This window comes from Bos taurus, chromosome 28, assembly GCF_002263795.3.
Source record: "Bos taurus isolate L1 Dominette 01449 registration number 42190680 breed Hereford chromosome 28, ARS-UCD2.0, whole genome shotgun sequence".
Classification (NCBI taxonomy): Eukaryota; Metazoa; Chordata; class Mammalia; order Artiodactyla; family Bovidae; genus Bos; species Bos taurus.
Window position 1 is genome coordinate 25,539,275 of NC_037355.1, and position 16,327 is coordinate 25,555,601.

At 36.9% G+C, this 16,327-nt stretch overlaps 1 protein-coding gene and 1 long non-coding RNA gene across 2 annotated transcripts in view; one reads left to right on the forward strand and one right to left on the reverse strand.

Moving 5' to 3' along the window:
- The window catches only part of VPS26A (VPS26, retromer complex component A), a 25,286-nt gene extending 12,799 nt beyond the window's left edge, over positions 1–12,487 (forward strand). The window contains 6 exon segments of the mRNA NM_001075455.1: positions 283–439; positions 1,329–1,493; positions 3,263–3,369; positions 5,670–5,738; positions 8,191–8,333; positions 10,771–12,487. Of these exon segments, the coding sequence (NP_001068923.1) occupies positions 283–439; positions 1,329–1,493; positions 3,263–3,369; positions 5,670–5,738; positions 8,191–8,333; positions 10,771–10,884 (755 nt within the window). The 3' untranslated portion in view covers positions 10,885–12,487.
- The window catches only part of LOC132344139 (uncharacterized), a 22,887-nt gene extending 6,581 nt beyond the window's left edge, over positions 1–16,306 (reverse strand). Inside the window, exon 1 of the long non-coding RNA XR_009493259.1 lies at positions 16,215–16,306. This is a non-coding gene — a long non-coding RNA (uncharacterized lncRNA). The remainder of the gene's footprint in view (positions 1–16,214) is intronic.
- Between the last annotated feature and the right edge of the window lie 21 nt (positions 16,307–16,327).

The following is a 16,327-nucleotide window of genomic DNA, read 5'->3' on the forward strand; positions in this document are numbered from 1 at the left end:
CAATTTAAACAGCTTCTTATTGGGCAAAGCCTACCTAACTACACTAAAGGATTGAATTCTTTCATAACAGAAATTTTTATTTTGCTATGCCACTTGAATTTTTTTAAGCCCATGTGGAGTGAAATAGGATAATGGAATTCAGATCATAGCTCTGGTATTTAAAATGAAGGCAAATCCAAGAAATTCTTTTGATAAAAATTACTTGCTCTGGAAGTAGAAGTTTGGGTTTTGATGAGACGGATATCAAACATAATTGGTCTTTCACTTTTTTAAATTTCTTAGAGCTTTTCAATGACAAGAGTAATACTCACGAATTTGTAAACCTAGTGAAAGAACTAGCCTTACCTGGAGAACTGACTCAGAGCAGAAGTTATGATTTTGAATTTATGCAAGTTGAAAAGCCATATGAATCTTACATCGGTGCCAATGTCCGCTTAAGGTATGAATTGACTTTGTCTACAGTTTATGATACACAAACCAGAAAGTAATGACTACTGTTGAATGTCTTGAAATTCTAATTATAATTTCGGACTGGAAGACTTAAGATTTTGAAAATTCTGTCAAATATATATATATATATTTTTTTTTTTTCTGGCTAATGCAGATCTGATGTAATAAGATCCTTCTATCAGATTTGTGTGTGTGTTCGTGTGTGTGTGCGTGTGCACGCACGCATGCTCAGTCATGTGCAACTCTTTGTGACCCCATGGACTATAGCCTGCTGGCTCCTCTGTCCATGGAAATTTCTAGGGAGGAATACCAGAGTGGGTTGCCATTTCCTACTCTAGGGGATCCTCCTGACCCAGGGATCGAACCTGCATCTCTTGGGTCTCCTGCATTGGCAGGCAGATTCTTTACCACTGTGCCATCTGGGGAGCCCTCTATAGGATTCAGAGGATCCCATTATGAGAAGTTTTAGTCACATACTTCCCTTGTATGTACCTCAGTTTCTTAGATACTTCATTTGTCTTGTAAGTGGAATTACCCTCTAAATCCATTAGTTTCTCAATGAATCTCATTTAGTTTATGGTTAAAAAGTGATGTAGAAAAAAAAGAAAAAAAGAATCCATCCAGAGAGATGTCCTCAAATAAGCTTGATGGTAGTACTCCAAATTGATCTAAAATGTATGTCCACTATTCTTAAAATTGAACTTTGTATTTTTTCCATGGTGAAGGCATTTATTTAAAAATGAAAATTTCTTCATGAAGCAAATGGAGTAAATTGATCCCTAAGGAATTTCAGGAAGGAGAAAGCTAAAGTTTGCTTATTTAAAACACTGAGATATCTCACAGGAGGTTTAACTTGTCCTCTCCATTGACTTTTGTAGGTATTTTCTTAAAGTGACCATAGTAAGAAGACTGACAGATTTGGTAAAAGAGTATGATCTTATTGTTCACCAGCTTGCTACCTATCCTGATGTCAACAACTCGATTAAGATGGAAGTGGGCATTGAAGATTGTCTACACATTGAATTTGAATATAATAAATCAAAGTAAGTACCTTTTACAAACAGATAAATGGTCAGGGAAAATTAAGAAATAAACCTTTTATGTCTTTGTAAATTGGTCAAAGAAAGGATAGAGTCAACATTAATCTGATGTTAAGAGACCATCAGAATCTCTGAACTGAAAGAAAGAAACTTTAGAAGGAATTTGGTTTTGTTTTAGTAGGAATTTGACTTGGTGCGGATGTCTTTCATATTCTATTCCTGGTAAGACTCCGCTTGGCCATTTTTTAATAGAGGATCTCACCATCTCAGAAGGCAGCTAATCCTGTAAATCTGTGAAAGTTTATCTTACTGTCTTGGCATCATTTTGGCTGGTCATCTCTTTAAAATAAGCAAAAATGCTTTTTTCTGACTACATGAACAATACATTTTTATTATTAAAAAAATTGACAATGTAGAAAAGTCAAGGGAAATAAAAATACCACGTATTTTCAGCTTTACCACTTAACCACTATTAATATCCTTTTGTATAGCTTTCCATGGGAGGGGGTATATGTATTTGTATATATTGTGTTTTTTCAGAAATGGGCTCTTATTTTATTTATTGTCTTTTTAAACTTTCACCAAAGTATATATCTAAAAATATTAATAATTTCTTAACATGTTCACATATCTAGTCAGTATTCATTTCCTTAAATGACTTATAAAAGTTTGTTCCTGTCGGTATCCAAACAAGATTTGTTCAAATCCAGTGGATGCAAACTCACTTAACAAACACACTAATCAAAAAACATTTGGTTTTTTGATACTTAAATCTGTTTTATGTTTTCCCTTTTATTTATTTTTTCATTAAAGTTTGTTTGTTGAAGAAATGAATGTTCATTCTTTTATCTTCTTCCTGTGCACTCTTCTGGTATATGAATTTTTTAAAAAGATATCTATTTGTTGTTGACTGTGCTGGCTCTTTGTCGCTGCGGGCGGGGCCTCCTCTCTAGTTGAGGTGTGTGGGCCTCTCATTGCAGTGGATTCTCTTGTTGTGGAGCCCGGGCTTCATGGTGAGCATGCCTCAGTAGCTGGGACTCACAGGCTTAGTTGCCCCATAGCATGTGAGATGTTCCCAGACCAGGGATCAAACCTGTGTCCTATGGATTGCAAGGTGAATTCTTAACCATTGGGAAGCACTACATGATATTTATTGCTTGTCATGTCCCAGTTTATATCACTGAAATTGTGATACACATGTGTTCAGAGTCTTAAATTATATTGTTGATAAAATTATTAGTTTAGGACCTAAAACTTGTCACTGGAAGTCTCCCTTCAGAGAGACATAATTGCATTAGTCAACTCTTGGGATATTATTTTGAGATTCAAACCTAGAGAAGGTCTCTTTGTGACCAGGTGATTTTTTAACTGTGCTATTCTAGCACTTGGAGTAATACACTAAACACATGTATAAAGTTTTTAATGTTCGGAACATCTTCATATGCCAAACATTTTCAGGCATAAAAATCTTAATTTTCCTCGCTTAAGTTCTTCAGAAATGAAGTTGACCTCTAAATAGGTGACTAACAATTACTCTGGCTAAGTTTACCCTCTGAGGTTTATTGATGATAAGTAAAACTTTTTTTCCTAATTTTTATAGTAAAATGATGAATACTCTTGAAAAAAAGGAACATTAAATACATGAATAGTCAGAATGGTATTCTTAAATAGTAATTATCCTACAGATATCTAATAAACCTTTTCAGGACATATTTCACTCTTTGTTTTGTAAACTGATATTTAGTAAATGACAAATATTCTTTCCCTTAAAGGTATCATTTAAAGGATGTGATTGTTGGAAAAATTTACTTCTTATTAGTAAGAATAAAAATCCAACATATGGAGTTACAACTGATTAAAAAAGAGATCACAGGAATTGGTAAGTTAAAGGGTTCTTGAATTGAAGTTCATTTTAGTTGAAATTTTAAAATCTTAAAATACTGTTTAAACTTAAATATCTACCTTGGATACTAACTTTGATATTTAATATTGCTGGCAGTGAGTTACTCATTTATGTTTTTAAAAATTAGTTTTTGAGTAGATAATTCACATGGTTTAAAAATAAAATATGAATGATTATACAGTAAAAAGTGTCCTATTTATGCATTCCAGCTACTCATAGGTGATACAAGTTTTAAAATCGTTTAAACATTTATTCATACACATGCAGGTGCCTCTTTATTACACCCTTCCTTTTAGTCAAGTGGTTATGTGCAGTGTGTACTTTAGAGACACTCCAGTTAATAATATCATTTCACGTGTGTTGGTTTACATGCAGAATAAAATCTGAGAAGTGGAGTTGCTGTTTCCAAGGGTTTATTCATTTGTAATTTTGATTAATACTATCAGTTTGTCCTCTTTATAGACCGTACCAATTTGCATTACTGCCAGCAATGAATGTAGGAAGGTGCCTTTTTTCCGTGTGTTCTCATAAGCACAGTGTTATAAAGCTTCCTGGTCTCATGGGGAAAAGGCTCCCCATTGTACTTTTGGTTCATTTTTCTCATTCGAGTGAGGGTGAGTATGTTTTCATGTGTATAAAAGCCATTTGTATTTCTTTCCTATAAACTGCCTATCCGTACGTATCCTTTGCCGCATCTCTATTGGATTATTTAGTCTTTTCCTTTTGAAGTGTAGAAACTCTTTATATGTTAGAGAAATCAACCCCATTCTCTGTATTAAGAGCAGCAAAATTTCCCATTGGTCTTGCTTGTGGTAGTTTTTACCATGTAGAAGTTCTTGATGTTTGTGTAAGTCACCTGTGTCAGTTTTTCCTTTTACGGATTCTGAGTTTTGTACCACAGTGAGAAAGGCCTTTTTTACATTGAGGTTATAAAAATAATCTTCTGTGCTTGATTCTACTAAAGTAATATATTGTAGTTTAGGAATTTTGTTTAAAGTTTTAATTGATTTGGAATTTGTCCTGATGTAAGCAAGAAACAGCTATGGATCCAGCTTTACTTTTCTCCAGATAGCTAATGAGTTACCCTAAATCATTTATTGGTTCATAACTGCTTTTTAATTTTTCCTTTTTTTTTGGCTGCACTATGGGGCTTCTGAGATCTCAGTTCCTTGACCAGGGATCAAACCCATGCCCCCTGCAGTGGAAGTGAAAAGTGTTAACCACTGGATCGCCAAGGAATTGCCTGTTTTTTCCCCCTAGTTTTAATTAGTATATAGATTTAATTTGTTCCCTTTAATTTTCCTGGTTTTCTGCTAAAAAGAATTTTAGGCACCACTTTTTAAGAATTTGTAATTGATAGTCATAAACATCTGTAATTTCTTAATCTCCATTTTTTATCTGCTAAAGTGATTTAAAGATATTAAAACCAAACTTCAGTTTCCCATTTGTTGTTTAAAAAAGTTATTTAAACATTTTTTCTAGTTATAAAAATTATGTTTGGGTGTTCTAGAAAATTTTAAATAAGAAATATTTGTACTCATAATCCAGAACAGAGCTTAGTCTTTGCATGTTATATACTTTACAACATTGGGATCATTACCATGTGTTTTGGTGTACTTTTAAAACTTGTATCATTGACTCTTCAAAACAACTGTCAAGCATTCACTTTGATATTTTATCTCTGTTAAAGTTAACAAGAAAAGACATTTTGGGTGTTACAGAGAAAACTAGCATGTCAGTGCACTGCTGTGCCTTCCTGGTTTCTATTTTAGCAGATATTAGAAATGATGGAAGGAAGTCTTTGGAGACTTCCTTATTATTTCTGAGCTGTATACAGTTGACCTGTGAATAACATGAGGTTTGAAATGCGTGAGTCCACTTACAGTGGATTTTGTTTAGTAGTAGATTTTACGCTGCTTTATGATCTGCAGTTGGCTGAATCTGCATAGGAAGGAACTGTGCATAGGGAGGAGTGGAGGATACAGAGTAGGGACTGTAAATTACATGCAGGTTTTCATGTGTGTACAGTGAAGCACTTCAGCCCCTGCAGTTCTTCAGGCGTCTACTGAATTACCTTTGAGAAGAAGGGACTGAGACCTCAGTTGGGTGGTAAATAAGTGTACATCAAGAAATAGAAAAGAATGATCAACATTTTCACAAAAGGGGGAAAGTCAGTTAGGACTAAAATATTGTAGTCAGAAAATAGGAAGAAGGTATAAGCCTGGAAATTATATTCTAGCAATATTTAAATTAATATCATTTACATTATTGCCTAGGACCCAGTACCACAACAGAAACAGAAACAATCGCTAAATATGAAATAATGGATGGCGCACCAGTTAAAGGTAATGAGCTTTTCTTTTGCTTCTCTTGTGTTATAGGGAGTGCAGATAGCAGTGTTCATGGCAGTTTAGCTTGAAAGTATTTATTCAGTGTGAATATGTGAATTCTTAAAATGATTTTTACAATGATTTTTAAGATCATCTTTGTATAAATACTGAGGAGACTGTAGTAGTACTTTCTGGTTTGAAATAAGGTTTAATTTTCTTATGCAGCTTAAATTTAGAATTTAGGAAAGACATTGATGTATATCTGTTCCCTAGTTCTGAATTTATAATATTTTGTCTTCTGTTAAAAGAGTTTCTCTGTAAATCTTTTTTTACTCATGCTGAACATAAGGTACAGTATAGCTGAGCATTCATTCTGTGGGATTTTGGAGTTCTGTACAGCCCCCAAGAAAATAAGCAGCTCCCTTACTAAATAATTTTTAGTATCTAAGATAATGAAGCCAGTATTTATCATTTTAAATTTATGTCTTTGGCTTTTCTTACTCTGTTAGTAATTACTTCAAAAAGCAGTTAACCATTTATTGAGTGCCAGCTACTGATGAGGCATTGTACTCTCAGGCGCTCTGAAGTTCCCTTCCATATACACTTTGAGGTAGGTAGTAGTACCCACTCCAGTGTTCTTGCCTGGAGAATCCCAGGGACGGGGGAGCCTGGTGGGCTGCCGTCTATGGGGTCGCACAGAGTCAGACACGACTGAAGCGACTTAGCAGCAGCAGCAGCAGCAACCCTTATTTTATCCCTGAAACTGAGATGTAGAGGTTAAAAACTTAAGGTAGGCAGAACTACCTCTACCCACTTAGATTTTCAGCTAGAATTGTTTAACAGAATTAATAAGAGAAAAACAGTTTATTAATGCATGCAGTGCATATCACGCAGGAGCGTGAAAGTGAAGTCGCTCAGTCGCTCAGGAGCAGGCTACCAGGCTCCTCCGTCCATGGGATTTTCCAGGCAAGAGTACTGGAGTGGGGTGCCATTGCCTTCTCCTCATGAAGGAGAAAAAAAAACAAAAAAGTAACTCAAAGCAGTGACTTAGCATTTCAGCTTATATAGCATCTTCAAAAGAACAGTAAATTTGGAGAGAAACAACTGGGCAAAAGGAAAGCAGCTTAGGCTTCCAAGGGCACAGACTATGGGAAGGTAAATATGAGGGAGGAAGCTAGCAGAGTCGGCTTGTTTGCAGATTCCTCTGGTGCCATCCCTGGGCTAAAGAGAGGGTGTCGCCAATAAAATAATTGATATCCTGCCTTTAGGCAGAATAGGGGAATTCTTTTTTGCTTTCACTGCTGCTTCATTGCCTTCAGCTCACGAATAATTGTAATGTCAAAGAGGCACATTTTTTGGTGACATATTCTGGTTTCCTTTGAGAGCTAATCATTGCAGAGTTGGCGTTTGAGCCTGGGCCTTTCTGACTTCGAAACTCATGCCTGTGTACTTGTGTGTTACGCAGCATTACTTGGTAAAATTCCAGCAGCCACAAGTTTTTATGTAAAGAAATCGGTTGTATATCCTTTTTCCCCGCCTCTGGTTACAGCTTAGTTTTACTTGGTAAACAAAGGATAGTACACCCCTCAAGGCATGAGGGTGGGCTGACCCCTGAAGGAGTGGCCCCAACCCATCTGGCTCCCTCTTTTTGTACTTTCTGTCTCCTCCCCCCAGCCTGCCCTATATAAATTAGGGCTAGCACCCATGATTGGTCTGGAGCACGGCATGTTTGTTTCACCTGAGGTTTCTCCCTGGTTCCCTTTCCATGCCCTCGGTTGTATATCTTTAAGGAAATAGATACACATAAGAAAAGTATTACATAAAAAGAATTCAAAACAGAATATGCCAATAATTACTCTTAGGAAAAGAGAAGCTATCAAGTCACCAAAAATAGCAATCTAGTTAGTAATAAGTATTCAAGAATTTATACACATGATGAGAAATGGCAAAATTCATGAAAGCTTGAAAGTAACAAAAGTGCTAGAGTAGAACTTAACTGCTGGCACTGTTTTAAGCTTTTACATATATCAGTCCATATAGTCCTTACAGACCCTTTATAGGATGGATATACTTGACTGGAGTTAGAATTCGAATCCAGGCATTTGACTTTAGAGCTGGTGGTTCTCAACTAGGTGCACTTTTACCCCCTCCTCCCCACAGGAAATTTGGCAATGTCTGGAGACATATTTGGTTGTCATGTTTGGGGACTGTTAACTGGCATCTTATGGGCAGAGACCAGGAATGCCCTGAACTTCCTACAGTGTATATGACCTTACCCACAACATAGAATTATTAGGCCTAAAATGCCAGTAGTGTCAAGACTAAGAAACTCTGGTTTAAAGTTTTTGTTACGCTCCTGTCTCAGGAGGAACCGAAGCATTAGTGTCTTTATAATACTTAGTTTTAGGTGTTATGTAACTGTATTTGGTCATCCTTTAGAACTAAATAGAAATTGCTTTTCTTTCAGGTGAATCAATTCCAATAAGACTATTTTTAGCAGGATATGACCCAACTCCAACAATGAGAGATGTGAACAAAAAATTTTCAGTAAGGTACTTTTTGAATCTAGTCCTTGTTGATGAAGAAGACAGAAGGTACTTCAAGCAGCAGGTATGGTGCCACCTACATGGTATTTTGTTCTGTGGTGGTTCTAAAAGCACCTGGAAAGCACTCACTTTTCTAAGCTTTATTGTACTGAGCAAGCGGGGGTTTCTACGTAAGTGAAAACACTGAAAGTGTGACACAGAAGTAAGGCATGAATGGATCTCTGTTGTGATCAGTCATTCTGCAGGACTCCAGGATGGGCTATAATTTGGCAGGGCTTCTATTTTTTTTCTCTTGAAACTTTTGTTTTTTATAAAAACAATATCTGGTATTTGTTTTTTTAAAAAACCAGGCAAAAAACAGTAAAATAAAGGTCAAAAAAAATTCCACCACCATTGTGATAGTTTTCCAGACAAATTTGTATATTTGTTTTTAGATCATATTATGCTCATATATGATCATATTAGATCATATTTGTTTTTAGATCATATTATGATTTAGATCATATCTATGTTTTAGATCATATTTGTTTTTAGATCATATCATATTGATCTTTAATTTGCTTTTTCATTCAATAGTGTCTTGAATAGATTTCCTTTATCAACAAATAAAGATTTCCTTTCATTTTTCATGACTACATCCACTTGATGGATTTCAGTTTTCCATTTTTCCCTAATTAAACAATCCTTTTATAAATGTCTTTGAGATTATGTTTACTATTACTTTTTAAATATATTTATCATAAAACTTGTTCTTATTTGAAAATCAATTAAAAGCTTTCGGTGAATTTTGAGTAAAGCCTGTGATTAGAATGGTCTTCTCTGTTCTGTATCAGAGTAATAAATATTTGAATGTCAGTTGAGTGTTCAAAGCTAAATTGGAAATTATTCTAGGGGGAAAAAAGAAAGCCTTCTGTGCTGAGGACTGTGAAGAATATAAAAGCCACCTTTTTAAACATAGTTTTTCCTCACAATTCTCACATTGCATATTTGTGGGAAAAAAAAATATATAATTAATGGAAAATTTAAATAATGGTTTGACAGCAATTTGGAAGAGAGAAAACTTACTTTGCTAATGTTGCCATAATGCTATATAGTTAAACATAAGTGATTTATAACTTCAAATTAGATTATGTGAAATTTACAATTTTCAAATCAATTACATATTATGACCCTATTGAATAGTATATGCCTCCCATAGTCATTCATTTAGATGTTTAAATTCTGCTATGTTGGTTAAAAAACAAACAGCCTGCCATGACTTCATGGAGCAAGTAATTTAAAGAATTGAGAAGATGGACCTCCCTGGTGGCTCAGTGATAAAGAATCTGCCTGCCGATGCAGTGTTTGGTCCCTGGTCTGGGAAAATCCCAAATGCCGAGGAGCAACTAAGCCTGTGTGCCACAACTATTGAGCCTGTGCTCTAGAGCCCATGTGCCCTATAGCCTGTGCTTCGCAACAATAGAAGTCACCACAATGAGAAGCCTGTATATAGCAACTAGAAAGGGCTTCCCTCCTAGCTTAGTTGGTAAAGAATCTGCCTGCAACATGGGAGACTGGGGTTCGATCCCTGGGTCAGGAAGATCCCCTGGAGAAGGAAATGGCAACCCACTCCAGTATTCTTGCCTGGAGAAAATCCCACGGACAGAGGAGCCTGGCGGGCTACAGTCCATGGGGTCACAAGAGTCGGACACGACTGAGCGGCTACACCACCACCACCTGCTCACTGAAACTTGAGAAAAAGGCTGCACAGCAACAAAGACCAAGCATGGCCAAAAATAAATTACTGTTTTTCAAAAAGAGTTGAGAAGAGCTCTCAGGAAGGATTGGTTAGGGTAAGACAGGCAGAGGAATAGAAATTTGAAGAATATAAAGGGGAGGATGGAGGGAAAGTTTAATTTGAAGTGCCTCTAAGGGCAGAGAGTAACCCAGTTCGGCTGGCTGGGTACTGGGACCTTGGTAGGGAAGAGTGATATTAGTAAATTGGATAAAAGTTGCGGAGGACCTTGAACACTGGGTTGGAGATTTATCCTGGAGGAACTGAGAGCTACTGAAGAGTCATCCAAGCAGTGTTTTAGACTAGTCTGGCAATGATGGGTAGGACAGGTTAAAAAAGGGTTTCAGGCAAGGGAGGGAGAGCCATCTATCAGAAAGCTGAAGTATTTAGTGACAGGGGCTTGAATTTGGGTAAGGACAGGGGAAACAAACTAAAAGACAGATTTTAGGAATTCTTTAAAGCAGTAGCAGCTAGACCTTTGTTTCGGTTTGGATTCATAGTGGTGGTGTACATAGATGTTGTTGGGGGTGCAGACTTGGCAGAAGGGGAGACCCATTATTAGAATTGGAAGAAAGTAGGTCCATCAGGAAGAGAGCTTTTGTAGGGAAGAAGTTAGTTTTGTTATGGTTAAAATTGAAGTGCATTATTTCTGTGGTGAAAATTTAAGGCATAATACAAGAATATTAATTTGAGGATGTTAATTTGTTATCATGCATTTGTTTTCTAGGAGATCATTTTGTGGAGAAAAGCTCCTGAAAAACTGAGGAAACAGAGAACAAACTTTCACCAGCGATTTGAATCACCAGAATCACAGGCATCTGCTGAGCAGCCTGAAATGTGAACTGAATGGGAGAAAAAAAAGAAAAAAAACCTCCTATATCCGTTGAGATTTAGGTTTGGCAGGTTAAAGATGGTTGCAGCGTGTAGGGCAGGGAAAAGGCCAAAACTCCATCTATGATAGTCTTCCTTTATCTTACAGTGCTGAATTTATTTTACAACATAACTGTTCTTCGTGTATATACATTTTAAAAAGTGCTTTCTTTGAAACACTGGAACTTTCTTAAACTGCCGTTTTTTTGTTTATTTGTTTTTTTAACTGCACACTTTGATTTGATAATAAGCACTCAGATATACATCAGCATAAACATTATATTTTCATGTGAGTAGGTTGGTATTTGTACTTGTGCTTTTTTTCTGCATAATGTTGATTATAAATTCTTTTCTTCTCCTTTTTCATGCTAATGATTACCTCTTGCTCTTTCTACATGCAAAAAAATTTGTATTCAAATAAAATTAGAAAACCTGAGTGGCCCTTACAGCCTGCAAAGATTTAAAACACGGCATCTCAATATTTTTGAAAACTACATTTATGTTTTTCTATATGTGTTTGAGACGTGCATACGAGTGTTTCACTGTAGGTGCATCTGAGTCTACCATTCCATGGCTTCCTGAATTTTGTTCTCTTTGAAACCTTCTGTGGTATATTAAATTTTTCCCCTAAGGGATTATGTAGCATGTCATTGCAGCTTTTTTTTGAGGGGGGGGACCATATTAAGTAACCATTTTGCTACTGCTATCCAACAGGTACCACTGTATGTTTTCTGCAGTGTGGAGTGGATTCTATGTTGGCAGTTTAGAATTTGTTAAAATTATATGATTGTTCCATAATACTTTGAAAACAATTCTTTTGATTTAAGGAATCTTTTTAGCACATGTATGCAAATATAAACTGTCTTGCAAATATTCTCTTTTCAGGAGAAAATTCGAGGATGAGGGCACTCAGGAGAACTGGTGAAGCATGTAGTTACCCAGATCTGGACAATTTCACATTGTTAAATCAGAACCTTGACTAGTTCAAACCCAAATTTAAACTTCTTTGTCCATTATGTTTAAATTCTTTTAACATTAAATTCAAGCATTGTTCAGAGCCTCTAAAAAAGAAGGTTGCAGTCATCTGTTTTTATGCTATGCATGGGGTCTGATCTCAGATACACTAAATACGGGGCGTAGGAACTAAAACCTGATGTATGAAACTGCTTTCACTTATGGTTCATTGGTTTTTGTACAAATATTTTTTTATACACTTCAGTGCAAGTCTTGTCAGTTAACCTTACTTTATGAGTAAACTAAGTAACCCAAATTACATTTCTTTAAGCCTATTTTACTACTGTGGCTCTTTGAAAAATGGTTAGTAACCAACTTCTTAACTGGCAAAAAGTTCCATGTGCTGGAGCACCGGTTATAAATGTGGATATCTGTGAATGAAAATGTTTTCCTTCATGTAAGTGCCTGTTCAGAGTTTCAAAATTTTAAAATGCCAAATATTTTCATGGTCACTTGCATGTAGTAATCTGGAAAATATTCAAAGAAAAATTGGAAACCAATTGTATTTAACCAGCCTCAAATTGTGCAACCATGATGTATAATAAAGAATTTGAAACAGATATTAAGCTTGCTATTTGAATGATTAAAATATTTATATTCTGAAATATCTTCTCATTGTCATATTCATCTTTGAGGACAAAATTGCTCACTAGTTTAAGAAGCTGTAATTGTGATAATTAGAAGTTTTTACAAATAATTTCACTTTTAAATATCTATTATAATTACTTTTAACTAGGTGGCTTAAAACACTGTCATAAATAGGATGCTTATTCAGCTTGCTTGAGACTTCGTGCATAACCAATTTGAAAAATAAAAATTTGAACAGTATTTGGTGAACTGTAAAAAAGTTAGCCAGTTAATTAGAAAGGAACTGAAAAAAAATTGTGTCTGTTAGAATACAGTATCTAATGCAGTGGTTCCCAACCCTGGCTGCGTGGTCAAACCACTTTTAGGAGGTTTAAAAATAATCATGCCAGATCCTATTCAGGCCAATAAAATCAGAGTTTCAGGGGCTCGGACATCAGCGTTTAAAAACCACCCAGGATCGAGAACCACTGTTCGAACCATGTAATTAGTTATTTCTCTCACTGGTGAAGTTTTCATTGTTCTGAATTGCTAGGGAGGAAAAACTTCTCTCTGCTCTCTTTTGTGTTTGAGAGCCTACTATTAAACGGATAGATTAGCAAAAGAAAAGGATTCTAATTGAGTTAGAGGATGTTCACAAAAATGTGACTTCCAGGAGTGGTTAGAATTTGGGGGTTGTTTACCATCTTGCTGGGGAATGGGGGCGAAGGACACTTAAACTGACTTAGTAGGGGAAGCTGTGGGGAGAAAAGAGCACTAATGGGAAAGTGGGTGACTTTTAGGAAAGATAAAGGGTCCTTAGGAGAACAGGTGGTAGATAGGAGCACTCTGTAACCAAAGTCCGTTTAGGTGTTAACGCCAGTTTCTCATGGTGATGAGTTAATCCTTCCAGTTTGCTCCCTGTGAGGGGATTTAATGGCAGTGGAGTTCTGGGACGCTCTGCATTTAGGCAGACAGGATTTCAGGAACTCAAATGCATTCTATTAAAAATTTTATGCCACAGTGATGTATTCTGGATCCCTTCAATGTGGATCAAGTAGCTGGAATATTCTAATTACCCTCTGAGTTAGCAAAGTCTTTAATTCCTTTTATATTCAGCTGAATCTGGACATACATAAAGGCCCTCTCCAGCAGGTTTATATGCACCTGGATTGAAATGTAACATTTTACAGTTTCAAATCAGATAAAGGCAGAGTGAGGAAAATATGCACCCTTAAACAACATTGTTTTTTAGGCTTGAGGTCTTCTGTGAGCGTAATTCTTAAGTCACTCCGCTGATCAAAATCTTTTAGTGACTCAATTGCAGGAAAAGTTCTAATTCTTTATTACACAACACCTTCAGCTCCAGTTAGCCAGACTCCTTGGAGAATTCATTCCCTTATGCCAGCCCTTCAGTTAAGACTCTCCAGGCCATTTTTGTCTGGCACCATCTCCGTATCTTAAGTCAAAGTGTTACATGTCCCTTTGTTATGTTGACAAGTCATGCCAGGCACGTCTCCAAGACTGTTAACCCCACTTGTAGAAGACTTTTTAATTGTATGGACTTAGTATAGCTCATGGGGGTTCAGCCTGTTTTGTTTTGCTATACTTTGTGCTTATCTGCACATTAAAATATTTGAGAAAATGGATGACACTTATTTTCCCAGAGAGTGATTATAAAATTAAAGTGGCCTCCTTTAGAAGAAAAAACTGCCTACATGTAGTAACATTATGGTAAGAACTGTTAATGCAACTTAGAATAAAGGAAATAGACTAGATTCTAGGAGTCTTACAGGTCCTGGAGAGAAAGCAAGACAGCAGAGCAGGACCATGTGGACACTACAAGTTCTACAAATGCATTTGATAGTTGGCTCCCTTCCTAAGATAGGGAAACTGGGCCAGATAAGCTCTGAGACCCCTTCCATGATGAACAATTTGGTATCTAGATCATGATAACCTTACATTAGAAAAACGCCAGAAATGTCAAAGTACAGAATTTGTAGGGAGATGTGAGGGGGAGAAATCTAGAATGCATTTTGTGAAACTTCATAAACCAGGTTTTGTTAACAGCAAAGGCAAAGAAGAGAGAACTTGCTTATTTTATTCCGCACCACAAGAGATATCTTCATTTCTCCCACTTCCCTTCCCTGTCCCACATTAATTTGTTTTCACACACACATTCAGCATTTTCCTGAGTGCTTCTTGAGTGCTATTTTATTGGCCCTGGCCCTACCCTGAAGGAACTATAACCCAGAGCTGCTGCTAAGTCGCTTCAGTTGTGTCCGAGTCTGTGCGACCCCATAGACGGCAGCCCACCAGGCTCCCCCATCCCTGGGATTCTCCAGGCAAGAACACTGCAGTGGGTTGCCATCTCCTTCTCCAATGCATGAAAGTGAAAAGTGAAAGTGAAGTCGCTCAGTCGTCTCCGACTCTTAGCAACCCCATGGACTGTAGCCCACCAGGCTCCTCCATCCATGGGATTTTCCTGGCAAGAGTACTGGAGTGGGTTGCCATTGCCTTCTCCGATAACCCAGAGCACTGGTTCTCAAAGTGCGGTCCCCAAACCATCAGGATCAGTACCACCTGAAAACATAAATTCCAATCTTAGGCACTACCTCAAACATTCTGAATCAGAAACTCCAGAAGTAGGGCCCTAACAATTTTAACAAAATTTCCAGATGACTCTTAAACGCCCCTAAAGCTTGAGAACTACTACTCGAGACACAATTACGATACAATTTTAGCCCTGTGACAGCAGTTGCACCTGGCACCCTATGAGGTATGGACTTGAGAAATGATGACATAACTAACAACTGGCCTGTAGTTTTGACGTGAATTGTTCTTTGACCTCTCATTAGCTTATATAATAATTAGCTTATATATTATATAATCATAGCTTATATATTATATAATAAATATTTCCATTAGTTAACGTTAACCCTTCATATGACCAAAACCAGATCAGAATCTCTTTGAGGGCAAGAGGCTGTCTACTTGAATCCCTGATGTTTAAAAAGTATCCAGTGAATAAAAGGCACATAACGTTGTTACTGAAATCCTGCTTGACACACACTTATTAAAGGTCACATGACATATTCCTTCAAGTTGCAAGGCATTGATGTTTTAAGTATAATAAAGAGATATGGAAAATGCAACGGCCTACCTTGAATTTAATATGTTTCAACTTCATATGAAACAGTATCCAACTAATGCAAAAGAAACAACTTTGGCCTGGGTACGGACATATTTTTGCTACGCGCTTGTAACATAGCAGCAGATGATGTACACTGCTTCTATTAAAGTACAAGAATTTACACGCATGTCATACAAAGGGTTTACCTAAGAACTCATAGAATTCCTTAGCAATTCATAGAACTTCTACGGTCCTGAGGGTAGATCAAGATATGTTCTCTAACACTACTCTATCCGGAAACTAAAGTTAATTATCCAAAGAACTTAAGGGAAATGCTCTTCAGAGTTTCCAATCCGCAAGGAACGCTGGCGCTACATCCTAGGCACCCGCATCTCCACCAGTGGCACCCACACAGCTCACAGCTCTGCCCACGTGGTTTGAACACTTACCCGTTCAGGGCCAGCTTGCTAACATCACGTGACACACTTCACCGGCCCCCGTCTCTCATCTGTGACATCCCCAAAGGTGCCTGATTATTTTCTTTAAAGAAAGCTGTCGCCAATCTCCGATAAAAGAAAACAAGGACTTACAGGAACGTATCTTTTCTGATTTTCACTTCGAAGTTTTTACTCCCCTTTATGAGCAATTTTCCGGCTCTGCTTTTTCCTTATTGATCGGGCCTCTTCTTGGGCAGCTCCCCTGC